Source organism: Quercus robur, chromosome 10, assembly GCF_932294415.1.
Source record: "Quercus robur chromosome 10, dhQueRobu3.1, whole genome shotgun sequence".
Classification (NCBI taxonomy): Eukaryota; Viridiplantae; Streptophyta; class Magnoliopsida; order Fagales; family Fagaceae; genus Quercus; species Quercus robur.
The window spans coordinates 35,584,284-35,608,968 of NC_065543.1; the positions used below are offsets into that span (position 1 = coordinate 35,584,284).

General features: G+C 35.3%; 2 protein-coding genes and 1 pseudogene across 2 annotated transcripts; 2 read left to right on the forward strand and 1 right to left on the reverse strand.

Moving 5' to 3' along the window:
- LOC126701603 (uncharacterized) lies at positions 1-16,449 on the forward strand. Its single transcript, XM_050399819.1, has 10 exons — positions 1-289; positions 401-523; positions 630-750; positions 3,035-3,160; positions 3,419-3,528; positions 3,668-3,851; positions 5,657-5,860; positions 7,079-7,312; positions 7,544-7,751; positions 16,051-16,449. The coding sequence occupies exons 1-10, from the start codon at positions 267-269 to the stop codon at positions 16,143-16,145; spliced, it is 1,428 nt and encodes a 475-aa protein (XP_050255776.1). The 5' UTR covers positions 1-266; the 3' UTR covers positions 16,146-16,449.
- A 5,467-nt stretch (positions 16,450-21,916) lies between these two features.
- LOC126704507 (small nucleolar RNA Z102/R77) lies at positions 21,917-22,003 on the reverse strand (annotated as a pseudogene).
- A 1,571-nt stretch (positions 22,004-23,574) lies between these two features.
- Positions 23,575-24,441, forward strand: LOC126703371 (CLAVATA3/ESR (CLE)-related protein 12-like). The gene has a single exon (XM_050402329.1). The coding sequence runs from the start codon at positions 23,918-23,920 to the stop codon at positions 24,269-24,271; it is 354 nt and encodes a 117-aa protein (XP_050258286.1). The 5' UTR covers positions 23,575-23,917; the 3' UTR covers positions 24,272-24,441.
- The last annotated feature ends 244 nt before the right edge of the window (positions 24,442-24,685 follow it).

Sequence of the window (24,685 nt, forward strand, 5' to 3'; positions counted from 1 at the left end):
ATAAACTATTGGATTCGTATGAAAACTCCAAACCTTTTAACCAGAGAGTAAACAATTTTTTTCCAAAAAATCTCTCTCAAACCTCCCTCTCTCGCTTTCTCTCTCTCTACCAACTCACCCCCAAGCGGAGAACTCGTCATCGGAGACGCCGCTACTCGTCGGCGGCGCCACCGCCCGCTATATGACCGTTGAAGTCGTCGCCGCCCACAAGTAGATCTCTCTCTCTCTCTCTCTCTCTCACGAATCAACCAGCAACCCCCAAGAACATGAGCGTCGAGCCTTTCAACAAGTACACTTTCTTGAAATCCCAAACTTTTTTTGATATTTTTCGAAAACTTAGTTTATATAAATTTGAAAATTTATGTTGTGCTTTTTTGGTGAATTGAATTTTGAAACACAGGTTGGTGAAGCTAGCGGCGAGGGCTTTCTACGATGACATAACGACGAAAGGAGATAATCAACCCAAAACTGGCCGCAGTGACAACAGAGGAATCGCCGTCGTGGTCCTCGATGCCCTAACTAGGTTCGTTGCTTTTGAATACATGTTTTTTTGTTTTTTTTTGTTTTCACTGTTTTTTAGAAGTATTTTTTTGTTGTTGTAAAAACTGAACTTTATATTGAATTCATAGACGACAATGGGTAAGAGAAGAAGATTTGGCAAAGGACTTGAAACTGCACTCGAAGCAGCTTCGTCGAACTCTGAGATTCTTCGAGGAAGAAAAACTAGTTACTCGAGATCATAGAAGAGAGGTCTGTGTTTTTCAACTAGTACTAGTTCTGTTTTAGACTTAAATCGAGCATACAGTGTATTAGTTTGTATGTATAATTTTGTTCAAATGAAGAATTCAATAATTAAACCAAGTTGTTACAGTGCAATTTAGGCCTCATTTTGTATATGTGTTCTAGTTTGGTAGTTTTATTCATGGAAAAGAAGCATAGGTGTGAGGGCTATAATCTTGTTCTCTTCTTTAATTTTTTGCGCTTTTTTACTAACCCTTTTAATCTTGCAACCGGGCCTTGTTAATAATATTCATAGTATGTGTTAATACCTTCAATACAAACTTATTTGGTGACAACTGTGACATCTAGTACAAATTCTTAGCTCAAATTATTTGATAAGTAAAGAAAATTGCATCGAACTAATATGACAAACAATTCAATAGGGGCAACATGAAGTATGCTAGTTGTACCCCCCACATGAATCCCTAGAAATGAACAGTGCAAAGAGTCAATAAAATCACACAAATTCAAAAGCCTCCTCCCACCCAAAGGAATAAGGATGCAATAAATTGGGATTTAAGCTTCTCAATATTATCCCTTCAAGGTCCTATTTCTCTCCCTCTAAATGAGACACAACACAAGGGAACCATATTCCATACCATATTTTTAAAAGAAATAGGTCTTTAACATATCTCTTGCCTTAATCAAACACATTAAATGAGCTTGAGGTACTCCTTTGGAGCTGTCCTATATCAAATAAGAGAATTGATGTAACCCTTTTTGTAGGGCCTAGAAGATGCTTTCTTTTTTCTCTTTAATATTCTCTTTTATTTCCTGCAATATGCCAGCATTAGACCTTAACCCTAGCACTCCTAAAGGTCATACTTAGTGCTTGAAGCTCCCTCTATTGTGCGGTCTGGGAGAGGTGATTGGTGGGTGGTAGTCTTACCCCCCAGCTTTAATTTGGAGAGGCTGATTTCTGAACTTTTTTTTTTTTGATAAGTAATAAGATATATTGAAAAAAAAGGAACACCCAAGTGCACCGGAAGTGAACAAGGGAAAGGAAATCAAATACAAAAATTGCAAGAGTCTAGGAAAACAATAAAAGAAGGGAAAGATTTATTTTGCAAAGCAAACAACCAATCCCTTAAAGTACTAAAAAAGAGAAGCTTGAGATCCGGAATAGATCTCTCAGAATCTTCAAAACATCTACTATTCCGCTCCCTCCAAAGGCACCACAATAAGCAATGAGGAATGATAGACCAAATAAAACCATTTCGATGACGACCAAAGCTGCCTTGCCAACATCGCAGCAGCCCCAAAACAAAGTGAGGCATAACCCAAGAAACTCCAAAAAGACCCAAAACCATAGACCAAAGATCCGAAGTAAAAGGACAATGAAGGAATAGATGGTCAATCGATTCACCATTTCTCTTACACATGTAGCACCAATCCAAAATCCATATCTTCCTTTTACGTAAATTGTCAATCGTCAAGCATTTCCCTAAGGCAGCAGTCCAAACAAAGAAAGCAACTCTAGAGGGAATCTTTTGCTTCCAAATACTTTTCCAAGGAAATCCAAAGAAGGCGGAGCCAGCCAAAATTCTATAGTAATCACTAACCAAGAATGCTGGGGGATTGTTAATTTACGTAAAAGGAAGAGCAGCAGGTTGAGCGGCCGTTTCCGGATTCGTTGGTTTTTCCTATGATATCTGGTGAGAATGCAGATTGGTCATGTTCCTAATAAATCTATACTCTGGTGAGAATGCAGATGTGTCGCTTTGGGTGGAAGACGTTTGCCATTGCACTAAGGCCTGATCTCTAGCACTCCTAAAGGTCATGTTCCTAATAAAGTTCCTGGAATTTCAAGCATAGCCATTTTTCTGCCTTCTAATCACAGCCCAACAAAAAAACCAATAACTTAGAATGCATTAAGGCTTTTATAAATGGAATTCATAAAATTTCCAATATCCATAACCTTAGCTTACTGCATAACTAATCAGGAAAAATAATATTTGCATATGCCCCATTTCTAACCAATCCCCCCCCACCCCCCTGGGTTCTACATTGTGCAATTCTTACCATTTCTTTGATGAGTGTTCTTTTGTTTCTACTTGAATTATTTAATGTACATGTCATACTTATCCTACTAGAAAGTAACTTTCTTTTGGTTCTTCAATGTTTTCAGCCGCTCTTGTTGTTGCTTGTTCATTTTCTCATGAAGTTCATGCATACTAGCTATTGGCTCAATTATATAAACCCTTTTATTTAGATATATTCTTCATACGCCATATGTTGTCTGGTTTTACCACAGACAGCTAAGGGTGCGAAGATATATAGTGCTGCTGTTGCTGCCACAGCTGATGGTCATCCTCTAAAAGAGGGGGAAGAAAAGGTTAAGATGCACACTCACTCCTACTGTTGTCTGGATTATGCTCAGGTCTCTCTCTCTCTCTCTCTCTCTCTCTCTCTCTCTCTATGCATATATATATATATATATTTTTTTTTTCTAATTTTTAATTTTTAATTAGTTCATACCTTCATTTTTTAGTGATTTAATTAGACAGAGAAGGAAAAATGATCCTTCTCTTTTTATGGGTTCAATCTTGATTATCCATTTCTCCAGTTAATTAGATGTTGACCATATTTTGGCTACTGCTAAAAGGCCTAAATGAAAAATGGTGTTGGTGTGTTGCAGATCTATGATGTCGTCAGGTACAGATTGCACCGTATGAAGAAAAAACTGAAAGATGAATTGGACAACAAGAATACAGTTCAGGAGTATATATGCCCCAACTGTGGGAAAAGGTCTCATTAACTGCTGATTTTTCTTTTTAATTTACTTATCAAAAAAAAGAATGTGTAAGTCACACACACACACATGCTTGCATGCACACAAGTCTGGATGAATTTAATATTTCTAAAAAGTTGAGTTTCAAATGTTCAGGTACACTGCATTGGATGCATTACGGTTGATTTCTATGGAGGATGAATTTTTTCATTGTGAAAGTTGTAATGGAGAACTTGTGGCTGAGAGTGACAAGTTAGCTGCTCAAGAAGGAGGAGATGGAGATGACAATGCAAGAAGGCGAAGGCGTGAAAAGTTAAAGGACATGCTTCAAAACTTGGAGGTTTACTTTTATCATAACTATATAACTATATATATATATATATATATATATTAATGTGGTCATACTTTTCTCTTGCCTTGGATGTGATGCCTAAATATGAAATGATATGAAGGCTGTAGTCTTTTTGTTAAATTGGTTATGGTTTATGATAGTTACTGTTGTTATCCAATTTTCATATTTTTCTATTACTCAATTTGTTATAATTCTTACAAGAAAATATTTATCTGTAGTGTGTGTGTGCGATTTGAAATTGGAAGGGAATTTCCCTTCAAATTTGCAGCTGTGAAGGAGGGCTAGCTGGGGTAGATATTAGGAATAATTATTACTAATTGAAAAAAAAAAAAAGTAAAAAAAAAAGAAAAAGAAAAAGAAATGAAAAGAAAAGAAAATTACCTATGGGTTTAAACAAGTTTACATAGAGAGATATCTAAGATTTTTATGTTTAGTGACCTCACTGGGTTATGCCTAAGAGGAAGTTGGATTTGTTAGCTTGTTTGAAAGAGAGTTTTGGTAGACTCTGAAATGCTGATTTATGGGGGCTATTCCTTTATGCATCATGTGGACCATTTGGAAAGAACACAACCAATGCATATTTGAAGGGGCTGAACACTTGTTGGATTTAAAATTGTTTTTCGATTTGTTGAGTGGCCATTCATTTTCCAATTTGGAGGAATTTTTAGATATTTGTAACTCTCAGTGGTGTTTTGTAGCTACCCTAGTACACTGCCTGCGTACATGAGGCACACTGATTTAAGATTTCACTTATTAAAAAAAAGTTTCCTATATTTGGACCCATTTTTTTTGTTGTAGTAGGATAGGGTTTGAAGGTTATCCTATATGTAATAGGCGGTTTAAACTGCTGAAGTCCAGTTAATTGCTTGGGAATACCTTTCTCTCTGGTTGTTTGTAGTGGCCTTCCTGGGTCCAGCTTAATTCTCCAAAATGGAACTGTGTAAGTAGGAAAAAGGTGTCTATAGGGACTTGATTATCTGTATGAATCATTTCGAAGAACTCCAGAATATCCACCTGCTTTCTCTTGCACAGATCTTGGAGGGCATATATCCCACATGTATGCAATGAATGCAGAATACAGAGCACATGATTACCTACTTGAGAAATCTTATTATAGGTTTTCAGATGTTGGATTTGCATTATGTTTGGCCCACTCTGAAACTGAATTATTGGTCCTGGACAAAACCTTTGAATTGTTGTTAGATATTGCATTTGGAAGATGGTGTGGAAATAAGAATAGTGCTGATTTTTCAAAATACACTATTTACTACTTTTCTTGTATACATAAGAAAATGCGCTGCAGTTGCATCATGTATGTAGATCTAAGATTGTCCATCATACAAAATTTCAGTTTCTACAAAATTCATGAAAGGAATTCATAGGTATTCCCCCTTTTTTTTTATTTATTTATTTTTTTTATAGTTAGGAATTCATAGGTATTTGTGCATCTCCTTCAAGTGCTTCAAACATTTTGCCTGACACTATGTAATGGTAGCATTCATTTCTCTAGCCCTTTTTGCTTTTGTATGTGTATATGTACATGCATGCGATGGCCTTCAGCATGATGACATATTACTTATGTGTCAGTTGTACTCATTTTTGCTACAAAAGTCATTCATCAATGGGTTGGTAGTCATTATCAAGATTAGGTGTTTTTTTTTTGGGAGAGCTGGCCTTCATTTTGGTTTGCTTAAAGCAGCTCTTCTCATTTTACAAGAAATTTATGCTGGTTACGGTTCTTATGTAAACTACATTGTCATTCTTTCTGAGCTGGCAAAATGGAATGAGTGCAGGTACAGCTTAAGCCATTAATAGATCAACTCACTAGAGTAAAAGACTTACCTGTTCCTGAATTTGGCACGCTTCATGCATGGGAAGCTCGAGCAAGTGCTGCTGTGCGTGCAGCAAATGGTGATTCCGGTGCTATTGATCCTTCCAAATCTTCCCAGGGATTGGGTTATGGTGGAACGTCATTGCCTTTTGTTGGAGACACCAAGGTAACCTTGTTCTCATCTCTCTTGCCCATCTTATCTATTAGCTTTGAGATATGAGTTGGAGCAATAAAAGCTTCCTTGTTTCTTAAAATTCTATAATATTGATTTTTTAAAGATAATTCAATGGTTGGGGGAGGGGGGATTTGAACCCTGGATGTCTTTGTTGGAAACACTAGGAGGTTCCAATTGAGTTACAAGGCTCTTGACTATATAATATTAATTTTAAACTTTAATCATGTTCAATGTTTTTGGTTAAAATCCCAAGCTGTATGTAAGTTTCCTAAATTGCATGTCTACTTAAATGCCAGTCAGAATTTCTGACTTCATTAATAGCTACTTTTAAGGGTCATAGTTCTGATGTGTGTTCTTTTCTTGAGTAAAATATTGGTGATAGACCTCCTTCATCCTTCTTGAGGACTTTGTACATGCCATTTAACTGTAGGAATATTCTGATTATTTGTATCACTGGTATCTGATATACATTGGTTGATTTACATTAATGCTGCATTATCTGTTTTGTCCAAAATAGATTGGGAAGGAACTCTTCATCAAATTATGACTAAATCTTTAGCAATGACTGATTTATTCAGAAAAGTTTGGTTTGTGGCCAACAAACTATTTGGGTTCTTAAATTCCCTAAACTGAAGGAGATTTACTTCTTGTATTACCAAAATATGTGATCTTGTTATTAAAAAAAAAAAAGAATGTGAACCTATATTCTATCATTGTAAAGTGTAAACACCCGAGATATTCCGCAAAAGTGATTTTCTGGCAATCAAATATTTATGGACCAGAGGTATATCATCATTAATTGTTGGGTGACTCCTTTTTAGGAAATCATTCTATTTTTTCGGTCTATGATTTGATGGATGCTTGTAATTTATGTATTTGATTGTTTTGGTCCCCTGCTGTATACTTCCTGTATGCTTGGGTGACTCTTTTTTATGACTTTGAATAAAATTTTCTCTACTTATCCAAAAAAAAAAATGTTGGGTGTGGAACCCCTTATTTACATTCTTTCAACATCTCTTTCATTAAATATTGTCTTGTTCATTAACATCTAGGAAATATTCTGTCAAAGTTATGGCAGTTAAACCAACTGTCATACGAGCTCCAAGCGGGTCATTCATCTGACCATATACTACAGCCACTTTTGATTATGCAGTATTTTGTTTGTTAATTACTACAGATTATAAGCAGTTTATGACTGGGTCTTGGCAGGTTGAAGTTGACTTTTCTGGGACTGAAGGCAAGGGAGAGAATATTAAATCTGAAACTGAAACTTCATCTCTGAAAGTTTTGCCACCATGGATGATCAAGGAAGGAATGAACCTCACAAAGGAACAACGGGGAGAGGTCAAGCAGGAGTTGAGGATGGATGGCAGTTCAGCAGCTGTAGAATTTTCAGATGACAAAAAGGCAACAATTGAAAATGATGATAAGAAGAATATACAGGTTCATGCAATAAGAAAATAACAGAGATGAACTATTATTTTATTTCTTGTCTTGATCTGATTCATATAGTTTTTTTTTTTTTTTTCATTTCCCCCTCTTTTTGTTTCTTGTTTTTATATATGCCAAAAAGGTTTTTTCCTCTTTTTATAGTATACTTTTTTACTAAACAAATATTTTCATTTTTTTCTTCATCCAATATCACTTCATTTCTGCTTCTTAATAATGTGATAGGATGAGTATATCAAAGCATATTACGCTGCTTTGCTCAAGAAACAGCAAGAATTGGACGAAGCTGCTAAGAAAGAACATGAATTGTCAAATACACACTCCTTGAACGGTGTTTCTGACACGACTTCTAATCGCCAAGTTGGGATAAAGTCAAAACGTGACGAGGATGAGGGAGATGATGATGTGGAATGGGAAGAGGCTCCAGTTGCTGGTAAGTACCAATCTTTTCATTTGTGTTAAAACTTCAAGAATTTTTCTGGATGTTTTGAATTTTCTTATAACCTTTTAATAATCAGTTAACGTCCAAGCTAACAAATGATTAAGATACTTATATGATTTCCAGCTTTTACTAATCGGTAATTATGAAGTTGTCATGTGATAGTTGTTCAGTAAATGACCTGATGTAAATAATGACAAATTACTAATATGTTTGAAAATTTTCCATGCTACAGAAGTTCTTACAATGTTGGAATTGTTGCTGTAGTTATTTTTCCCCCTTCAAACAATAGAATTGATCTCCTTATCCCATAGATCACAAAAAATCTTCACACTTATCATAGGTTGAATGTTGCACCTCCTCTATTACAAGGAAGAGAAATATCAAATATTATTAGGCTACAAGGCTATTGGTTGCTCCAGTTGAAGTGTTAATTGTCATAGAATGTAAATTTGAACTAGTGATTTTATGCTGCTTGAATCTTGATAATTTTGAATCTTGTGCTTTGGATTTCCCTAGAGGTGATGTTCTGTAGTGGCAGCTGAAAAATTAGTAAAGAGTTATTGGAATGGTTAAAAGCCGGAATGGAATTTTATAGTGGCAAATAGGACTGACTTGAGGCCGTCTACGATTGGCTTCGAAGGCCTACGAGGTTGGAGGTCGGGTGTTTTCTTTAAATTCTTTTTAGGTTTTGGTCAGGCATTGGGTGTGGAAATTGAAAACACGAGCAACCTATGCTGATCAAAATAGTTAAAATGCTTATAGGTTTAAATGCAGCATGCAGGCATTGTTTATTGAGATTTCATTTCTACCTGATGTTGACACGTGCCCTCTGACCTTATCCCTCATTTATTCTCTCTCTCTCTCTCTCATATTGTTGACAATCCTTTTTTTTTTTTTTTTTAAATAAGTAATAACTTCATTGAAAAAAGAAGAGAAAATACAAAGGGAAAAAAAGCACATGGCCGTGTGCTAGAAGCAACGGGGGGGAAAAAAAAAGTAACAATGAAAGTACAAAAATCAAGCATATCTAGTAAAGAAATAAAAGTAAAAACACCCGTAGCATTTGCCCAATCAAACAAAGTTTGAAAAAAGAAAAGTTTCAACGCATGAATCGATCTTTCATTCCCGTCAAAGATACATGTATTCCTTTCCCTCCAAATGACCCACATTAGACAATGAGGGATCATTCTCCAAAGCACCTTAGATCTGAGTTTGTTGAACTTGTTTGACCAACATGCCAAAAGTTCCACAACACTACGCGGCATGACCCAATGAATCCCAAATTTTTTTTTTTTTTTGATTGGTAATGAAAAATTTTATTAAAAAAGAAGCCAACCCGACCCCAAATTGTGAACACCATATTCCACAATTCTTGAGATACTGGGCAGTGTAGGAGTAAGTGGTCAGTAGTCTCCCCATTCCTCTTGCACATACAACACCAATCCACCACCACCACTTTTCGCCTCCTTAAATTATCAACGGTTAAATTTTCCCCAAAGCCGCTATCCAAATAAAGAAACTAACCTTTGGAGGCATGTTTGGTTTCCATGGAAAAGAATCTGGATTTTGGGGCTGTAAGGCCCTATAATAAGAACGAACATCAAAAACACACCTAGTAGAGAGTTTCAAACAAATTTTACCCACCCCATTCATTCTCCAAGATCCAAAATAAATAAGGTCCATAAATTATACAACCGACTCCAACTCCCAATCTTGAACCGGTCAAGTATATTTGATATTCCAATGGTAGTTTGCCTTTGAGGACAACAACAACTCAGCCACCGAAGCATCCTTGTTACTAGCAATATTGTAAAGTTTTGGGAAGATATTTTTCAAAGGAAGCCCCTCACACCATGGATCATGCCAGAATTTAATACAAGAACCATCCCCCGCTTTAAAGATGATAAAAGGATAAAAATCATCCTATCCATTTCTGATGTAATTCCATAAGGCAGGCTGGATAAGGTTCTCTTCAATAAAGTGATTTGGCCCCCTTAAGAAAGATATAATCTTTTCCACCCGGCCAACTGCCACTCCATTTTCTCCAGCACACCAGTCCAAATAGCTTTTGCCTTGAAAGTAGCACCTAAGGGAAGCCCCAGATAAGTCATGGGTAACGATGCCACTTTACATCTTAAAATACCAGCCAAAGTTTCAACATTTTGTACATCTACAACCAGAACCAGTTCAGATTTCCCCAATTTTATTTTTAAACCAGATACAATCTGAAACCTGACAAACACTGCTTTCAAATGCCAAATTTGCTCTGGATTCACTGCACAAAAAATCAAAGCATCATTTGTGAATAAAAGATGAGAGATCTCTAATTGGCCCCTAGAATTTCCACCCACTAAAAACCTGAAACGAAGTTGCCAATTCTAGCTCTCTCAAACATCTGGCTGAGGGCCTCCATAATAATCATGAACAAGGGAGGGGATAAAGGGTCCCCTTGTCTCAAATTCTAGCTCTCTCTAACATCTGGCTGAGGGCCTCCATAACAAGCACAGAAAAACGAACTGTGGAAATACATGAAAAAATCCACTGCCTCCATCTAGAACCAAACCCACACCTTTGAAGCACATACAACAGGGAATTCGAATGCACATGATCGAATGCTTTCTCCAAATCCAACTTACACAAAACCCCAGGAATTCCAGATTTAAGGTGGCTGTCTAAACATTCATTTGCAATCAACACTGAATCCAATATTTGTTGCTCTTTGACAAAGGCATTTTGAGGTTCAGACACCACTTTATTAAGGTCCTTTTCAAGCCTATTAGCCAAAACCTTTGCCAGGATCTTGTAGACCCCAGAAATCAAACTAATCAGCCGGAAGTCCTTTATCTCCACTGCCCCACTTTTTTGGAATGAGGGTAATGAATGTAGCATTAAGACTTTTTTCAAAATAACCGTGAGCATGGAGATAATGAAATACCTTCATAACATCTTCCTTTAGAATACCCCAACAAGATTGGAAAAAAGACATTGTGAACCCATCCCGACCTGGTGCTTTATCCCCATTCATATTGGATACCACCTCATCCTCTGAAAAACATCTTTCCAGCCAGCAAGACATTTTGTCTTCCAAAACAGAAAATTCTGTTCCATCCAGCAGGGGCCTACGGATACTTGACTCTGAATAAAGAGCCTTATAAAATTCCACTATCTTTTCCTTGATGGTATCCTGATTGTTTATCTCCTCCTCATCCACCAATAATCGCCCTATGGTGTTGTTGCGGCGATGAGAGTTTGCAAGTCTATGAAAGAACTTTGTTTATCCCCTTCCTTCAAACAAAGCAGCTGAGATTTTTGTCTCCAACTAATTTCCTCCATCAACATAATTCTCTCAAGATCCGCTTTAGCCTGATAGCGTTCACATTGTTCCCTTTCTAGCAAGGTTCTAGACTTCTAGTCTCTTCAATCTCATCCACAGCTGAAATACATCCTAGTAGAGAAACTTTCTGTCGAGCTATATCACCAAAAACTGTTTCATTCCACTTCTTCAAACCTAATTTGAGGGCCTTGAGTTTTTTAGCCAAAACAAAGCTCGGCGTACCATGAAACTGAAGAATCCCACCAATTTTTTACCAAGTCAGTAAACCCATCTGCCTTCAACCACGTATTTTCAAAACGAAAAGGGCTTCGTCCCCTACGTAAGACTTTGCACTCTGAAAGAATAGGAAAATGGTCTGATAATAAACGTGGGGGTCCTCTTTGAGTCATCACGGAAAATTGCTCCTTCATAGTCAAAGATACCATAAACCTATCAATCCAAGATCTAGATAAACTATTAGACCATTTGAAAGCACCACCCTCCAAAGGGAAATCCATCAGCCCATGTTCATAAATAAAGTCTGGGAATCCTCGCATTGCAGGAGTAATAAACTCTGCACCCATTCTTTCTCTAGGGAAACGAACCACATTAAAATCTCTCCCCACACACCAAGGCACATCCACCAACTATTCACCCCAGCTAGTTCCTCCCACATCAGTCTCTTATCAGCATTAGAAGTTGGCCCATGTACCCTAGTGAATGCCCATTCAAAACCTGAAGACAAAATCTTGAAACGACCAGACACAGAATAGTCCCCCACTGCTTCATCCACCTTCTCCATAAATCTTTTATCCCACATAAGCAGGATACCCCCAGAAGCCCCAGTTGAACCCACAAATAACCAATCAACAAACTGGCTACCCCACAAGGAACTTAAACTACCTCTAGTTACATGCTTCAACTTGGTTTCCTGTAGACAAATTACATCTGCCTTCCATTGCTTAAGTAAATTCTTCACCCTCAACCTTTTTGAGATGTCATCAGACCCTTACATTCCATGAAAGTAGCTTCAAATTCATAATTCTGGTTTCACCCTCCCACTGTTGTTTGTTCTTCTTTTGGAGCTCCCAACCTCGTTGTTAACATTAGTAATCAAATTCTTCAACTCACAATGCCCTCTAGTTTCTGAACTATTTCTTTGGAGTAAAACTTCAAGATCATCTTCCACATTAACTTCCATAGCACTCATCAACTCCATGATAGCCTCCTCAAAACCATCGGTCCTCACACCCATATATTTCCCAAACCCATTAAATCTTTTCATCACCCAGCTAGATTGTTGTTGCTGTTGTGATCAGCTTTCATCATCATTAAAGAAAAAAATCTTCCCTCTCACTAGCTGCTGGTATCTGACACCATCAATGGCTTCACCCAAATTGGTTCCTCCCCATCAAGTCCAGTCAAAGCCAACTCAGAATTTGGGCCAGCCGTAACATTCTCACCTAGACTTGGAACTGATGAATTGTTATCAGTGTCATACGCTCTGCCCTCCCCCATGTTGTACCGGCCCTCACCAGAGTTTGGCGTCTCTTCCACCGCTATCAATGCTTTTTCCTTCTCAAAATTATCCCGATCATCACTCAGTGATATATGGAACCCAGTGAAGATTACAGCCTTCATGAGAATTCAAAGGGAGAATAAGTCACCTACCGTCGCTAATTTGCAACATCCAGTTACTAGAGTTGCCAGAGATGTGATGGACAGCAGCTGCGGTGGATGGGTGAAGGTGACAAAGTCCCGATGAGATCGGCTCAATGAGACTATTGCCTTTTGTGTTTGGTGATTCTGTGTGGGAAGAGGTCTGTCCATTGCAGAGAACTAAATCTCGCATTTGAGGCTCCAAAGGAACGGTGAGATTAGTTTCTAATTGATTGGGCTTTGTTGTTGGGCCTGTTGAGTGGTGCTGCTGCTCCTATAGTCTTCAAAAGTTTTTAGATGGTTGGCCCACAGTAGGAAATTTAGGGACAAAACTATGTGGTTCACCACTAATGGGCTCCACATCAGCCCATTTCACTACATATTTCCCATTTTCCCATTTTAAAAATAAAACGGACATTTAATTCCGGGTGATCTTTGACTTGTGATGTATCCCTAATATCTCGCTCCACACTTTGTGGTTTCCTTCCCAGTAGCCGTTGGTGTAAAGGCAGTATTAATTACTACATTTTTGAAAGACTACAAATCACACAATTTGACCATCCTATTGCCCTCCTCTTCTCCTTTTGTAACACTATCAAGGATGGCTGTGTGGATTGTGTTTGTGGTTCTCTTGTGGTGGTGTCTTATTGTTATGTGGCTTCTAGGGTGGGCTGTGGTGCAACATTGGGGGTGGTGTTTGGGGTGTTGCTACCATGAATAATGATTTAGAGGGGTTTCATAGTCATGGGTTGGGTGTATGGTGGATGATAGTGATTGATAGATTTTGTGATAGGATTTTGGGTGGGTTGGGTGTATGGTGGATGATAGTATTGATAGATTTTATGAGAGGATTTCAACTGAACTGTCTACTAAGTTGAAGGCGGAGGTTGATCAGAAACTTGATATTTTTCATTTAGAATCAGGTTGAGAGGTGGTTTACCCTGATGCAGGACAAATCAGAACTTTGTAACATGAAAATTAAACAACAGGAAATATAGGGATAGATGACCTAGGAGCAGCACCTAGGCTTGCTTGGAGTCAGCATCAAGTAAGGGAGAAACATTAGAAGTTAGCTCCTTGGGTTGGCTGTAATCAGCACCAGACCATGGAGAAAACTTCAATAGAAACTTTACTCATCAAAATAATCTCTCTTTAATAGGAGTACACTACTTAGCTTATGTAGGAGTACTATCCCTAATTCTAATTGCTATAGAAAACCTACTTATTGGATTATAAAAATAACCCTAACCTAAATAAAAATACTAATAAAACTAATTAATCCTTTAGTTGTCATTGGCATGAATAGTTGACATGTAACAGACACGAATAAATAGCTGTAGACGTAACTAATCCTTTAGTTGCTATGCTATATGGGAAGCACTACAGATTTTCATGACGGACTCCTTCATTTTTTCTTCCTTCCACAGATATTCAATGTGAGGAAGGAATCTTCAATGACAAGAGAAAATGATGAATAAAAAAAAAGTTTTAAATTTTGAAAATCTATAAGGGATTTGGAAAACTATGAAATATTGTACTAACTTAAGTGGTATCTTATCCTCTCTTAAAAATGGGGATGAGGGGTCAAGTCATAGGATAAATTCCCATAGGTTGCATGTTCATGTGTCCCTTTGTATACAGCCAGTGTACTTGGGTGACTCTTTTTCTTTGATTTTTAATTATTTACTTAAAATAAAAAAAATACCCATCGGGTGTATGTGTAATCCATGCGTTGAAAAATAAATTGTTGTTGTAGCATATAAAGTCTATATAAATTGTTGTTGTAGCATTTGCGTTTGGAATGATGAAATCTAGTGAAAGCTAATATGTTGAATATATTTAAGTGTGGTTATGAATTCTTGTGGAATGCCTTTTTTTTCCAATAACAGGGAAATATTGTTGGATGTGTTACTTCATTTTTTTAAATAAATATTAAATTTTACATCCTAATACATATAAAAATGTCAAATAAAAAGTCCAAAGGTAATTACATTAGTTTTATATAATTAAATACAATTACCATTAGTATAAATCACCTCTCCCAAACCTCACAAAAAAAGGGGAGTTTTGTGCACTGGCTAAGACCTTTTTATAATAACACAAAAATACATAATTCTATAATCGTCATTTGCACTCCCTTATGAGCTAGTGGAGATGATGTACGTGCTTCATGTGTGCGTGACCAATGCGATGCTGCACATTTCTTGTGATTACTGGTTGTCCTGTGTCCCAAATGAAATCATTCTTGTGATTTGTACAACCGTCACCAAAAAATAAATATTTTAAAATTAATAATAAAAAAATATTTCAGAGATTGGGCATATAGTACCAATCATATTAGTTAACAAAATCTATCATACCAAACACAGTGGACACCGACAAAACCATCTACCATTGGTTTGCCCCCAGTTCTGGCCATGTAAAATATCATGTGTCCACGTCCACACACATACTGGTGCCTTAACCATACCTACCCGTGGGCATGGGGATACCCATATGTGATTGCTTTCTCCTCCATCTTTTTTTCCAACTTAGTGGGTTGATCATCCGTAAGGAGGAGACTGGAGAGGCCTTTATGTAATAGTGTTGATCACCAAATGCCTAATCAAGGTAAAGAAGTTCTATGGACCAGCTAGGCAGCACCAACCGTATTCATGATTCAAAATACCTAACTATCAATAACAGTTTCCTGGCTGAAACTTTATTGAAACAAAAAGCAGGGTGTTTTGATGGATCATTGGAAAGAAAGATGATCATGAGTAGATTCTTTAGAAGGCATATAGCTCAAATTAAGGAGGCTATGTAAATTGTTTAATATAATTTGATTCAGCATCTTGTTTATGTGGGGAGGTGATGTCACTTAGTCCCAAAATAAAATTATATAAAACGACCATTTTAAGAAGGGGCCTGTTATCAGGAATTAGTGTAAAACACCTTGTCATGCATCTTATGCAGATAATTTAGGAAACAACGTTCAAGCAATGTCATTGATCCACTCTGCAAATTTAGCTTCAAAAAAGCTTTTCTTTAATTAAAGATCATTCTGAAATCAGAATGTTACAAACTGAAGTTTAAATCACCATTTGTTGGACTGAAGCAAAGCTCCTTGTTTGAGTTATTTTGCTGAAGGTGCAACCATCATTGTGAAAATTAATGATGGCTGTCGATGAAAATCATGCCTTCCATTAGGGGTTTTTTTTTTTTTTTTTGGTTGTATGTGTTTTGTGTTTTTTTTTTTTAAATTTTTTGGTATTGATTATCCAGTAATGGATGACATAGATTGGTGGTTATAACACTGTTTCTCATAAATTATTACAGGCAATTCAAATGAAAATTACAAAGTGAATGACTTGAATGTTCAAGCTGATGCTTCAGGAGATGATGAGGATGATATAGACTGGGAGGAAGGTTAAAGAGCACAGCTTTTCTCCCCTCGTAGATGGATTAGCATGACTTCCTTTTACCAGTAAAGTTTTTGGGAAATTGAAGTTGTGATCAATGCAAATTTTTCTTCTAACTTGGCACTTTTCTGAATGTTGTTATCTTATAGCCATATGTTATGTTTACCCTCGATTCATGAAATACAATGTGTTCTTGATCTTTGTCTTCTTGCAATGCCTTTTATTAATGCAGATGGAGTCTGCGCTAAGCACCAAAGAATGCATGGCATTGTTATAAATTATGATTCAATGGATGTAATACTCATATTTTTGTTTTGTTTTTGTCGGTAATGGCATGTTTTGTGTAGACATAACTGTAGAAAAAAGCAGCGGTAATAAATAAGCTTAAGTTTTTTTCAAGATCATCACCTCGCATTTCATCCTGTGTGTTCACTTATATGGGTAGGCGTTCTGTATTCAATTTTTTTTTAAAGAAAGTATTTGCTCTATTCAGTTGTGCATTTTTTAAGCATTTCCGGAACTTTAAAAATTTTCAAAATTCATTTTCCCATGATTAGTTTATGGAAAATTCCGTATATGTTACAAAGTGAGTCTTATCGTATGGATTTTATGAGTAGAGGCAGGTTGATCAAAACCCAAATCTTGTCTGTGTAAATATGCATTCCAGTTATATATGAAAGCTTTGTCGTCATGTCCCATGTCATTTATGGTCCCTGATGTTGCGCACTTGGACTAAACCTTTGATTGCTTAAGGCTTTAATTGTAAGATAATCACATGGTTGCAAATTTCCTTTTCCTTCTCTTGAGGTGGTCCAGATTTGATATCAGAGTTCGGTGTTCTTGGTTTGGTATCAGTCTTCGATTCACTAATAAAACCCGAACAAAGTCACTGTTTTAGTAAATCAAATCAAAGACCTATCCATAGGAAACGAGCTTTAAATTAATTAAGTGATTAGCATTCAAAAAAAAGCATGTGCACCAAGAAAAGCCACGCTAGTCACATTTGGTGGGGTGTGTTTGTAGTTTAGTGGTTGACTTATTAACCCTTTAAACAAAGTTGGTAATCATCGTTTTCCCCTATTAGAGGACGGCCAACCACTCTTTGAAAATTTATGGATCTTAAGGGTTCCCACGTTAAGATGTTTAAAAATCAAATGGTCAAATTTGATCTAGTCAGGATCAGCATTGAAATGGTAAAGGTAAACACACCTATCTTTCCAATATGGTCTATCCGACAAGAGCCTCTCATTTTGCTAAATCCCATTCAAAGTCCTTTTCCACTTCCGAAAGACATCCACACGGAGAGAGAGAGAGAGAGAGAGAGAGAGAGAGATGGGGTCGTGGGTGTAAGTTCAACAACCTAGCTTTTGGAGGTCGTGTAAGCGCACACTACCATGATGGATCTTTGTTCTAAGCGGGTATATTTATGTATTAGTTGTGCTGCTTAATGTCAATCAAATGTAGTTCCAGCAATGTATTTGAAAAAAAAAAAACAGAAGCTTCGTTTGGTTGGCTATAAAAAAAAGAAAAGAAAAGAAAATAAGATTAAGTTTTTCCTTATATGTATTTGATTGTGGGACGAAAAATAGAATTATGGAAAACTATTATTATTATTTTTTTGTTAAGAAGAAAAATGAGATGATAGAAAATATTATTTGTATAAATTTACTTTCATGCCATTATTACATTAAAAAAAAAATAATAGTTTATAAGAAAAAATGAACATTAATATTAAAAAAAAAGAAGCTAAAATGTAAAATGCACTGTTTGGCTGAAATTGATTTTAATGCTCTAACTTTACTTTCATTCAATTGAGTTCTTTAAGACCTTCTTCCCTCTCCCCGTGTGTGTGTGTTAAAAATACTTAGTATTCTCAAAAAAAAAAAAAATTTTGAGTTCTCTAAGTTTCAAATTTATTTAATTTAGACATTTTGTCAATTTTTTTTTTAAATTGCCATTAAAATAAAATTATTTTTCACATGAAAAAAAATCTATAAAATTAATAAAAATATTTTATAGATTTTTTATGTGAGAATTTTTTTTCTCATTAGTTAATTGCATACTTAACAACATTTTTTTAATGGAACTGGACATAAGGCCTGAATTGAATAATTTTGAAATTTAGAGGACTCAATTGAATGAAAGTAAAATTAGAGGACTAAAATGAATTTTAGTCAAACTTAAAGGGTGAAATTTGCATTTTAGCCACCAAAAAAAAGAAAAAAAAGAAAAAAAAGAGAGAAAATTAATGTGGAGGGAGGAGAGGGGTAGATGGATAAATTCTTATTTATGACCTCTTTCTTCCTTATTTTCTCCTCAATTTGGAGAAAAAAAAAAATAAAACAAGCCAAAGTTGTGGACCCGAAGTGTTTTGCTTTCCATACCCCTATTTTTTCACCCAATGACGCTATTCAATAACCCCATTATCTCCCCCCACTCCTTTTCCATTTCCAAAATCGCCCCAACCAAATGGGGCTGAAAAGTATTAGTATATAAAACTTAATTATGATCATGGGCATATGGTATTTTAATTTGAAATTTATGAGATCTGTGAAAGTAGTCCATTCTTAACCTCTAGCCGACAAAAGATAAACATATAAAAAAAAAAAAGTCATCTTATCTTAACTAATTAAAATCATTTAAAGTACAGCATTCAAAAATACTTTTACACAACTTATTTTTTTCAAATAAAGGAGCAGAGTTTGTGTGCAAATCCTGACGTAAACCAAAAGAAACAGAAAAAGTAAATCAGTAGATAAAAACAAAAACAAAAAATGCACAAAATAAAAGAGAGAAGGTTTGAGTCTAATTGAAGGAATTGTTTTCTCCCATGCAAACTTTAGCTTGTTCCAACATACTTATAAGCGTGTGCATTTACATTTTATATAATTCCACGCAATTGTTTATTGAAACACATTCAAGGCCATTGTTCCTATTTGCTTTGTGATACTAGGGTCAAACTCCTCACATATTCATTATGCTATGAAGATAGAGGACAAATCTATTTCCTAATATAATTATAAAAGGTCGGCTAAAACAAAAATACTTTCTTTCTTGATGTATGACTTTTCCTTTTATTTATTTTTATATTTTCATTCTTCCTGTTATATAATGTGTACTCAAAGTTAGACCAGACTGTTGAGACCAGAGAATCCTGCCAACTGTTTCATGCATTGACAATTTACCATGTAACGTATGCTTGGATTAATCATAAAATATTAATTTTCAAGGAAAATACATATATAAAAATATAGTAGCCTATGATAGGTGTAATAATAAACTAATAATTGACAAGTTAGCTTGCATGAGCATGACTAAGAATTTGTAAAATGTCTTCTGTAAATTTCACGCATCTGTTTGCTTAATTAATAATTTTCAATTCATACATTTCTCAGACTTTTGTGCGATAATGTTCAATTTTCTTCTGCTGTTTACAATGAAAAAACTGAACCATTTCATGCTTTGGGTACATCCGATAAAATTGGATCAATACAAAGAGTCAGGTAATCAACAATTTAAGTACTATCAGTTCTAATTTCAATTAAGTTCACTATGATAGACATTATGGAACAATCTCAATTCTTTGACATCGAAAAAATTAAATAAAATCTTGCAAATTTTTAATAACAATAATAACAAAGTCTTAATTAGTCACAAAATTATGGGATTGGTTATGAATATCCTCAATAGAATAATCGAATCGTTTATGTGTATTATTCTCCATCATTCTATCATATCTAAAATTACACTTTTTATCATCTTCTTAATTACTACTAGTGTTATTTTAGGTCTTTCTATTCATTTTATTCCTTTGACTTCAATCAAATCACTCTTTTTTACTAGTGCATTAATCGCTCAAGCAATTCCCTCTTGCTTTTTTTATCAATGGGGAGCCATTCATATCTTGAATTGAATCTCTTCATTTCATATCCTATCTTTCATTGTGTTTCTGCTTATCGATCTATCTTTATATTATTATTTAACAATGCTCAGTTTATGAACATATTGTTTATTAATAGGCCAGCATTCAATACCATTACCATATGGCATGATTGGTCTATATGTAGTAGTTTTGTACAAATTTTCTTTTTAGCTTAATACATATTTTGACTGGACAATATTCTTAATACACTTTTTCACTTCATTCACCTTACTTTTATAAAATGATGTTCTTCGATTATAGGATCAATTTATGAAAAGTGACTAAACATTATATTGATTGTCAACCTATCACAACCTCCTTCTTTGTCCAAGATTGGGACTAGCTTTGAACAAAAAAGATCTTCCAAATTTTTAAAAATTAAAAAACTAGGAACATTGATGAAAGTTCACATGTTGATAATAACCCCTAAACTACAAATCTTTTAACTTTTAAATTTTTATTTTAAATGAAAAATTACTCCACCCGCATATAGGTAAATATATTAATGGAGGCAAGAATATTGAGTTCAAACTTAGTTGAAACCTCTATTGTTTTTTGTGTCATTGTGATTATGCAGATTGAATTGGATAATTGTGTTGTATAGACGAATGTTCACTAGATTGAATCGAGCAATTAAGTGATTAGAGAGAACATTTATTGTAACTTGACTAGTTCTTTTAGGGTATATCGCAAATATTGCTAACTTTTCATGGTATGTGGATTGGATTGTATAAGTATATCATATGGATGCTTACCAAGTCTAACTAGGCTATATTCGACATGTCTCTATTTTTTATGTTCATGTTGTGAGAAAAATCAAATCATGGATGGGATAAGTGTTAGCCTTAAATTAAAAAATTTCTTATAGTCATTATAAACACCTCAAATGGGACGACAGGTAAACTACACTTGGAAGTGATGTGCCAACATACATGGCAGTTCTTATAAACAGCCATTAGCCATTAGCCCATGAAAAGTGCATGCAAAAAGAATGTAGTTTCAAAGCAGCTTTATGCAATTAAAAGCTACCATATGATGACGCAACAAGTGTCATTCGAGCCCTAGTAAAGAGAGACACCTGAAAAAACTAATTGATAATAACCACGAACATTAAAGAGAGAAAGGCATATGGAAGGAACAACCATCAGGATCAGCTTAGCCTTAAGTATAAATAGAAGGCTTGTTTACAAGGAAGGACACCACTTAATAATGACAAACCTGCATATACATAAATCATATTTTTGTAAAATTTAGTTCCTTAGGGGATTCTTTCGAAGTTCATAGGGTTTAAGAAGGTGTTCATGCTTGTAAGAATGAATATACATATGGTAATCTTTTTACTCAGATTAATCTTGTTTATTGAAGTTTAATTCAAGATCTCTGTTGTTATTCTCATTTTATTTGAAATATGTTTACTTCGAATCATTTTGATGTTAGTGTGATAATCTAGGCTTTGATCTATTCACCACAAACCTTCGAATCATTAATTGTTGTTAGACTTTGATTTGATTTGTTAACCATCTAATTCATTTCAGTGAGATCCAATGGAATTAGAAATGACTTATAATTCAGTTTATAATTAAATTAGCATTTCCTTTATTTGCTTTCATCATTTTTCATTGTTACTTGCATTTTCTACAAAAAATTCCTCTTAATTAAGGCTTCTGAATTCCATCCCTAATCTACAAAGTCAAATCATCCACCTAACGTAGGGATGGCAATGGGGCGGGGCGGGGCCAAAGAATGGTATCTTCGCCCCTGCCCCGCATGGATTTTTCTTGCCCCATCCTTGCCTTACTCCGCATGACAGGGAAAATTTTTTACCCTATCCCCACCCCTTAGGGCCCCGCGAAGCCTCGCCCTATAATCAGCTAGAGCTAATACATGATTGATGCCATCATATTGGCAATCAAACTAATAGGGAAACATATTCCTCATCATCTTGTTCTCCATTCACCACCTCATATTTCTAACATGAAAATTCAAAAACAAAAACCCAGCTCGTAAAATAGATATGGATTTTGACAAGCATAAAGAAGCAATGTTGTTCAGCAAAGTGAAATCCTAATAGGAATTCCAAGTTTTAAGAGAAAATGGGGTGTGTGTAACTGGGTAACAGAATGATGGCGTACTTGATTGCTTGTGAATGTGACTGTGACGACATACCTTATATTTTATAACAGCCAAATTCCCACACAAAAACAATGACACAGACACAAATATTTAGAGCCTCAGACCCGTACCTCATAAAAAAAATTATATTATGTTCATGATGAAAAGTAAGTTGAGAACGACGTATGAATCATGAATGAAATCAAATAATTCAATAGTATATAAATTTGTTTCTAATAAAGACAAAAGAAAACGTTAAAATTGGTACTTTATTTCCAACTTTGCTAGAAAGAAAAAAGAGGTAGAGAGCCTTGTTAGGTAGAATAAAATAAGCTGATGATATTTTTGTTTAAATAGTAGGGTTTTAGGGTATGAAAAAATTACAATTTAACCGTTATTAATGTGGGGCGGGTCAGGGATGGGGCGGGGTAGGGCGGGGCGGGTCTAAAAAGTGTAAACCCATCCCCGCCCTGCCCTGTGGTGTGGGTTTAAAATCTCGCCCCATCCCTGCCCCACCATCTTTGCAGGGCAGGGAAAACCCACACGGGATGAAGCGGGGAAGGGTGGGTCAAGTGGAGCGGGGCAAAATTGCCATCCCTAACCTAACGAATACAAATCTTTTATACCAATTTTTGTGTCTCATCTTATGTTCCATCAATTATAACTTGTCATATATTTATTTTGAATTTCCTTATAAAATAAACAAAGTTTAAAATGAAAAAAAAAAAAAATTCAAATACATGACATACCATAATTGATGGAATACAAAAGCATAAGATTTGCATTCCCATCATACCACCACTTTAAAGATTGAAATAAGGCATTGAGCCATTTGCAATTAATACATTTAGTGAGCACACTTAGAAAATATTAATTTGAATCAAAGAAAATGGTCGGGATTGAGATAGAAAAGAAACAAATTAGAAAACAAAAAGACTAAAGTACAAAGTGTACCCTCTAAAGTTTGATTGAAATTTATTTCAATCATCTAATTTTACTTTGGTTCAATTAAGTCCTTTAAGTTTCAAATTTATTCAGTTCAGGCATTTTGTCCAATTTCATTAGAAAAATTGTCGTTAAGTATGCAATTAACTAATGAAATGAGGTTTTTTTTTTTTTAAAAAAAAATCTTACATAAAAGATTCAATTGAATTAAAATAAAGTCAGAGGATTGAAATGAATTCCGACTAAATTTAGAAAAAACAATTTGCATTTTAGCCGTAGAAAAATTATAACTACAGATTTATAATGCTCCAATTTCCCCTTAGTTTATTTTTTTGGGTCTGATTTGCTTGCTTACCTTTTTCGAATCACATATATAATATTATGGCGTCACCTCTACACTGCCCCATCTATATTAATTTTCTTTGTTCTGGTCATCCTAATATATAATTCAAGGTTTGACAATCTGCCTTTAATGGCCCTCTGTTCCTTGAACGCTAAGGAAGTTTCATTGGAAGTAGAATGCTCGACAATTCTGCCCCCTCTCCGCATCAACTGGACCTTACAAAACTCTCTCTCTCTCTCTCATATAATAAAATACCCTAAAATTTTTACCAGAGTCTCATGGAAGCAAACACTCTCCCATGTCAACTTTCTGCAACATTTCTTATGCTAGCCTAGCTCATTCAAGCTGTCATCATAGCTTCCAAAACCTCCTTACTTCCTCTAAAATCCCAATCTCTCTCATAATTCACATATTCTCTCTCTCCATGCACTTCCTTTCTTCTCTTCCATTCTCTCCACCACCATGGCTTTAAAGCTAAATTCTCGTCTCTTTACTCTCATTCTTTGGCTCTCTCTTTTCCTGTTATTCTTTCATGGCATGTGGGTCACTTTCAATAGCAAGAATAATAGAAGCATCCACAACAACCGAATACCTCTCTCTCATCAAACTACTACTACTACTACTACTACTACTTTGAGTAACAGGAGAGTATTGATTAGCAAAATCAACTTCTCCCAGTTCCTCCAGCACCAGCAGCAGCAGCAGCAGCGGCATCACGTGGCTGCGCCGCCTGAATCAGCTGGAACAGAGATCGACCCACGTTATGGTGCTGAAAAGCGCCTTGTCCCAACTGGTCCAAACCCTTTGCACCATTGAGGTTTTTTCTCATATATATGCTTGATGTTGTTGTAATATTCTTCTTCATTCTTCCAAAAAGAAAAAGGAAAAATCTGCTAAGGATTATTACATTATTACTTGTATTGTATCATTTGTAAGTTTTTTTATTTTATATATACCTCAAACTAAGAAGTCCTAATTCAGATTTATTCATTCTCCATTTATATGGATAAATGTATGTTTTTTTTTTTTTTGACTTTGGATAAATGTATGTTTTAGTACATATATATGTCTATGTCTAAATCTAATATGAACGAGTAATTACTTTGTAGTGCTGAGCATATTATAATCAAATATTTAATTCACTATCATCTGTTTAATATATGTATGGAATTGTATTCATTTTATTATATATGAAATACATGATCGTTAAATTAAACTTGAGGTTTGATA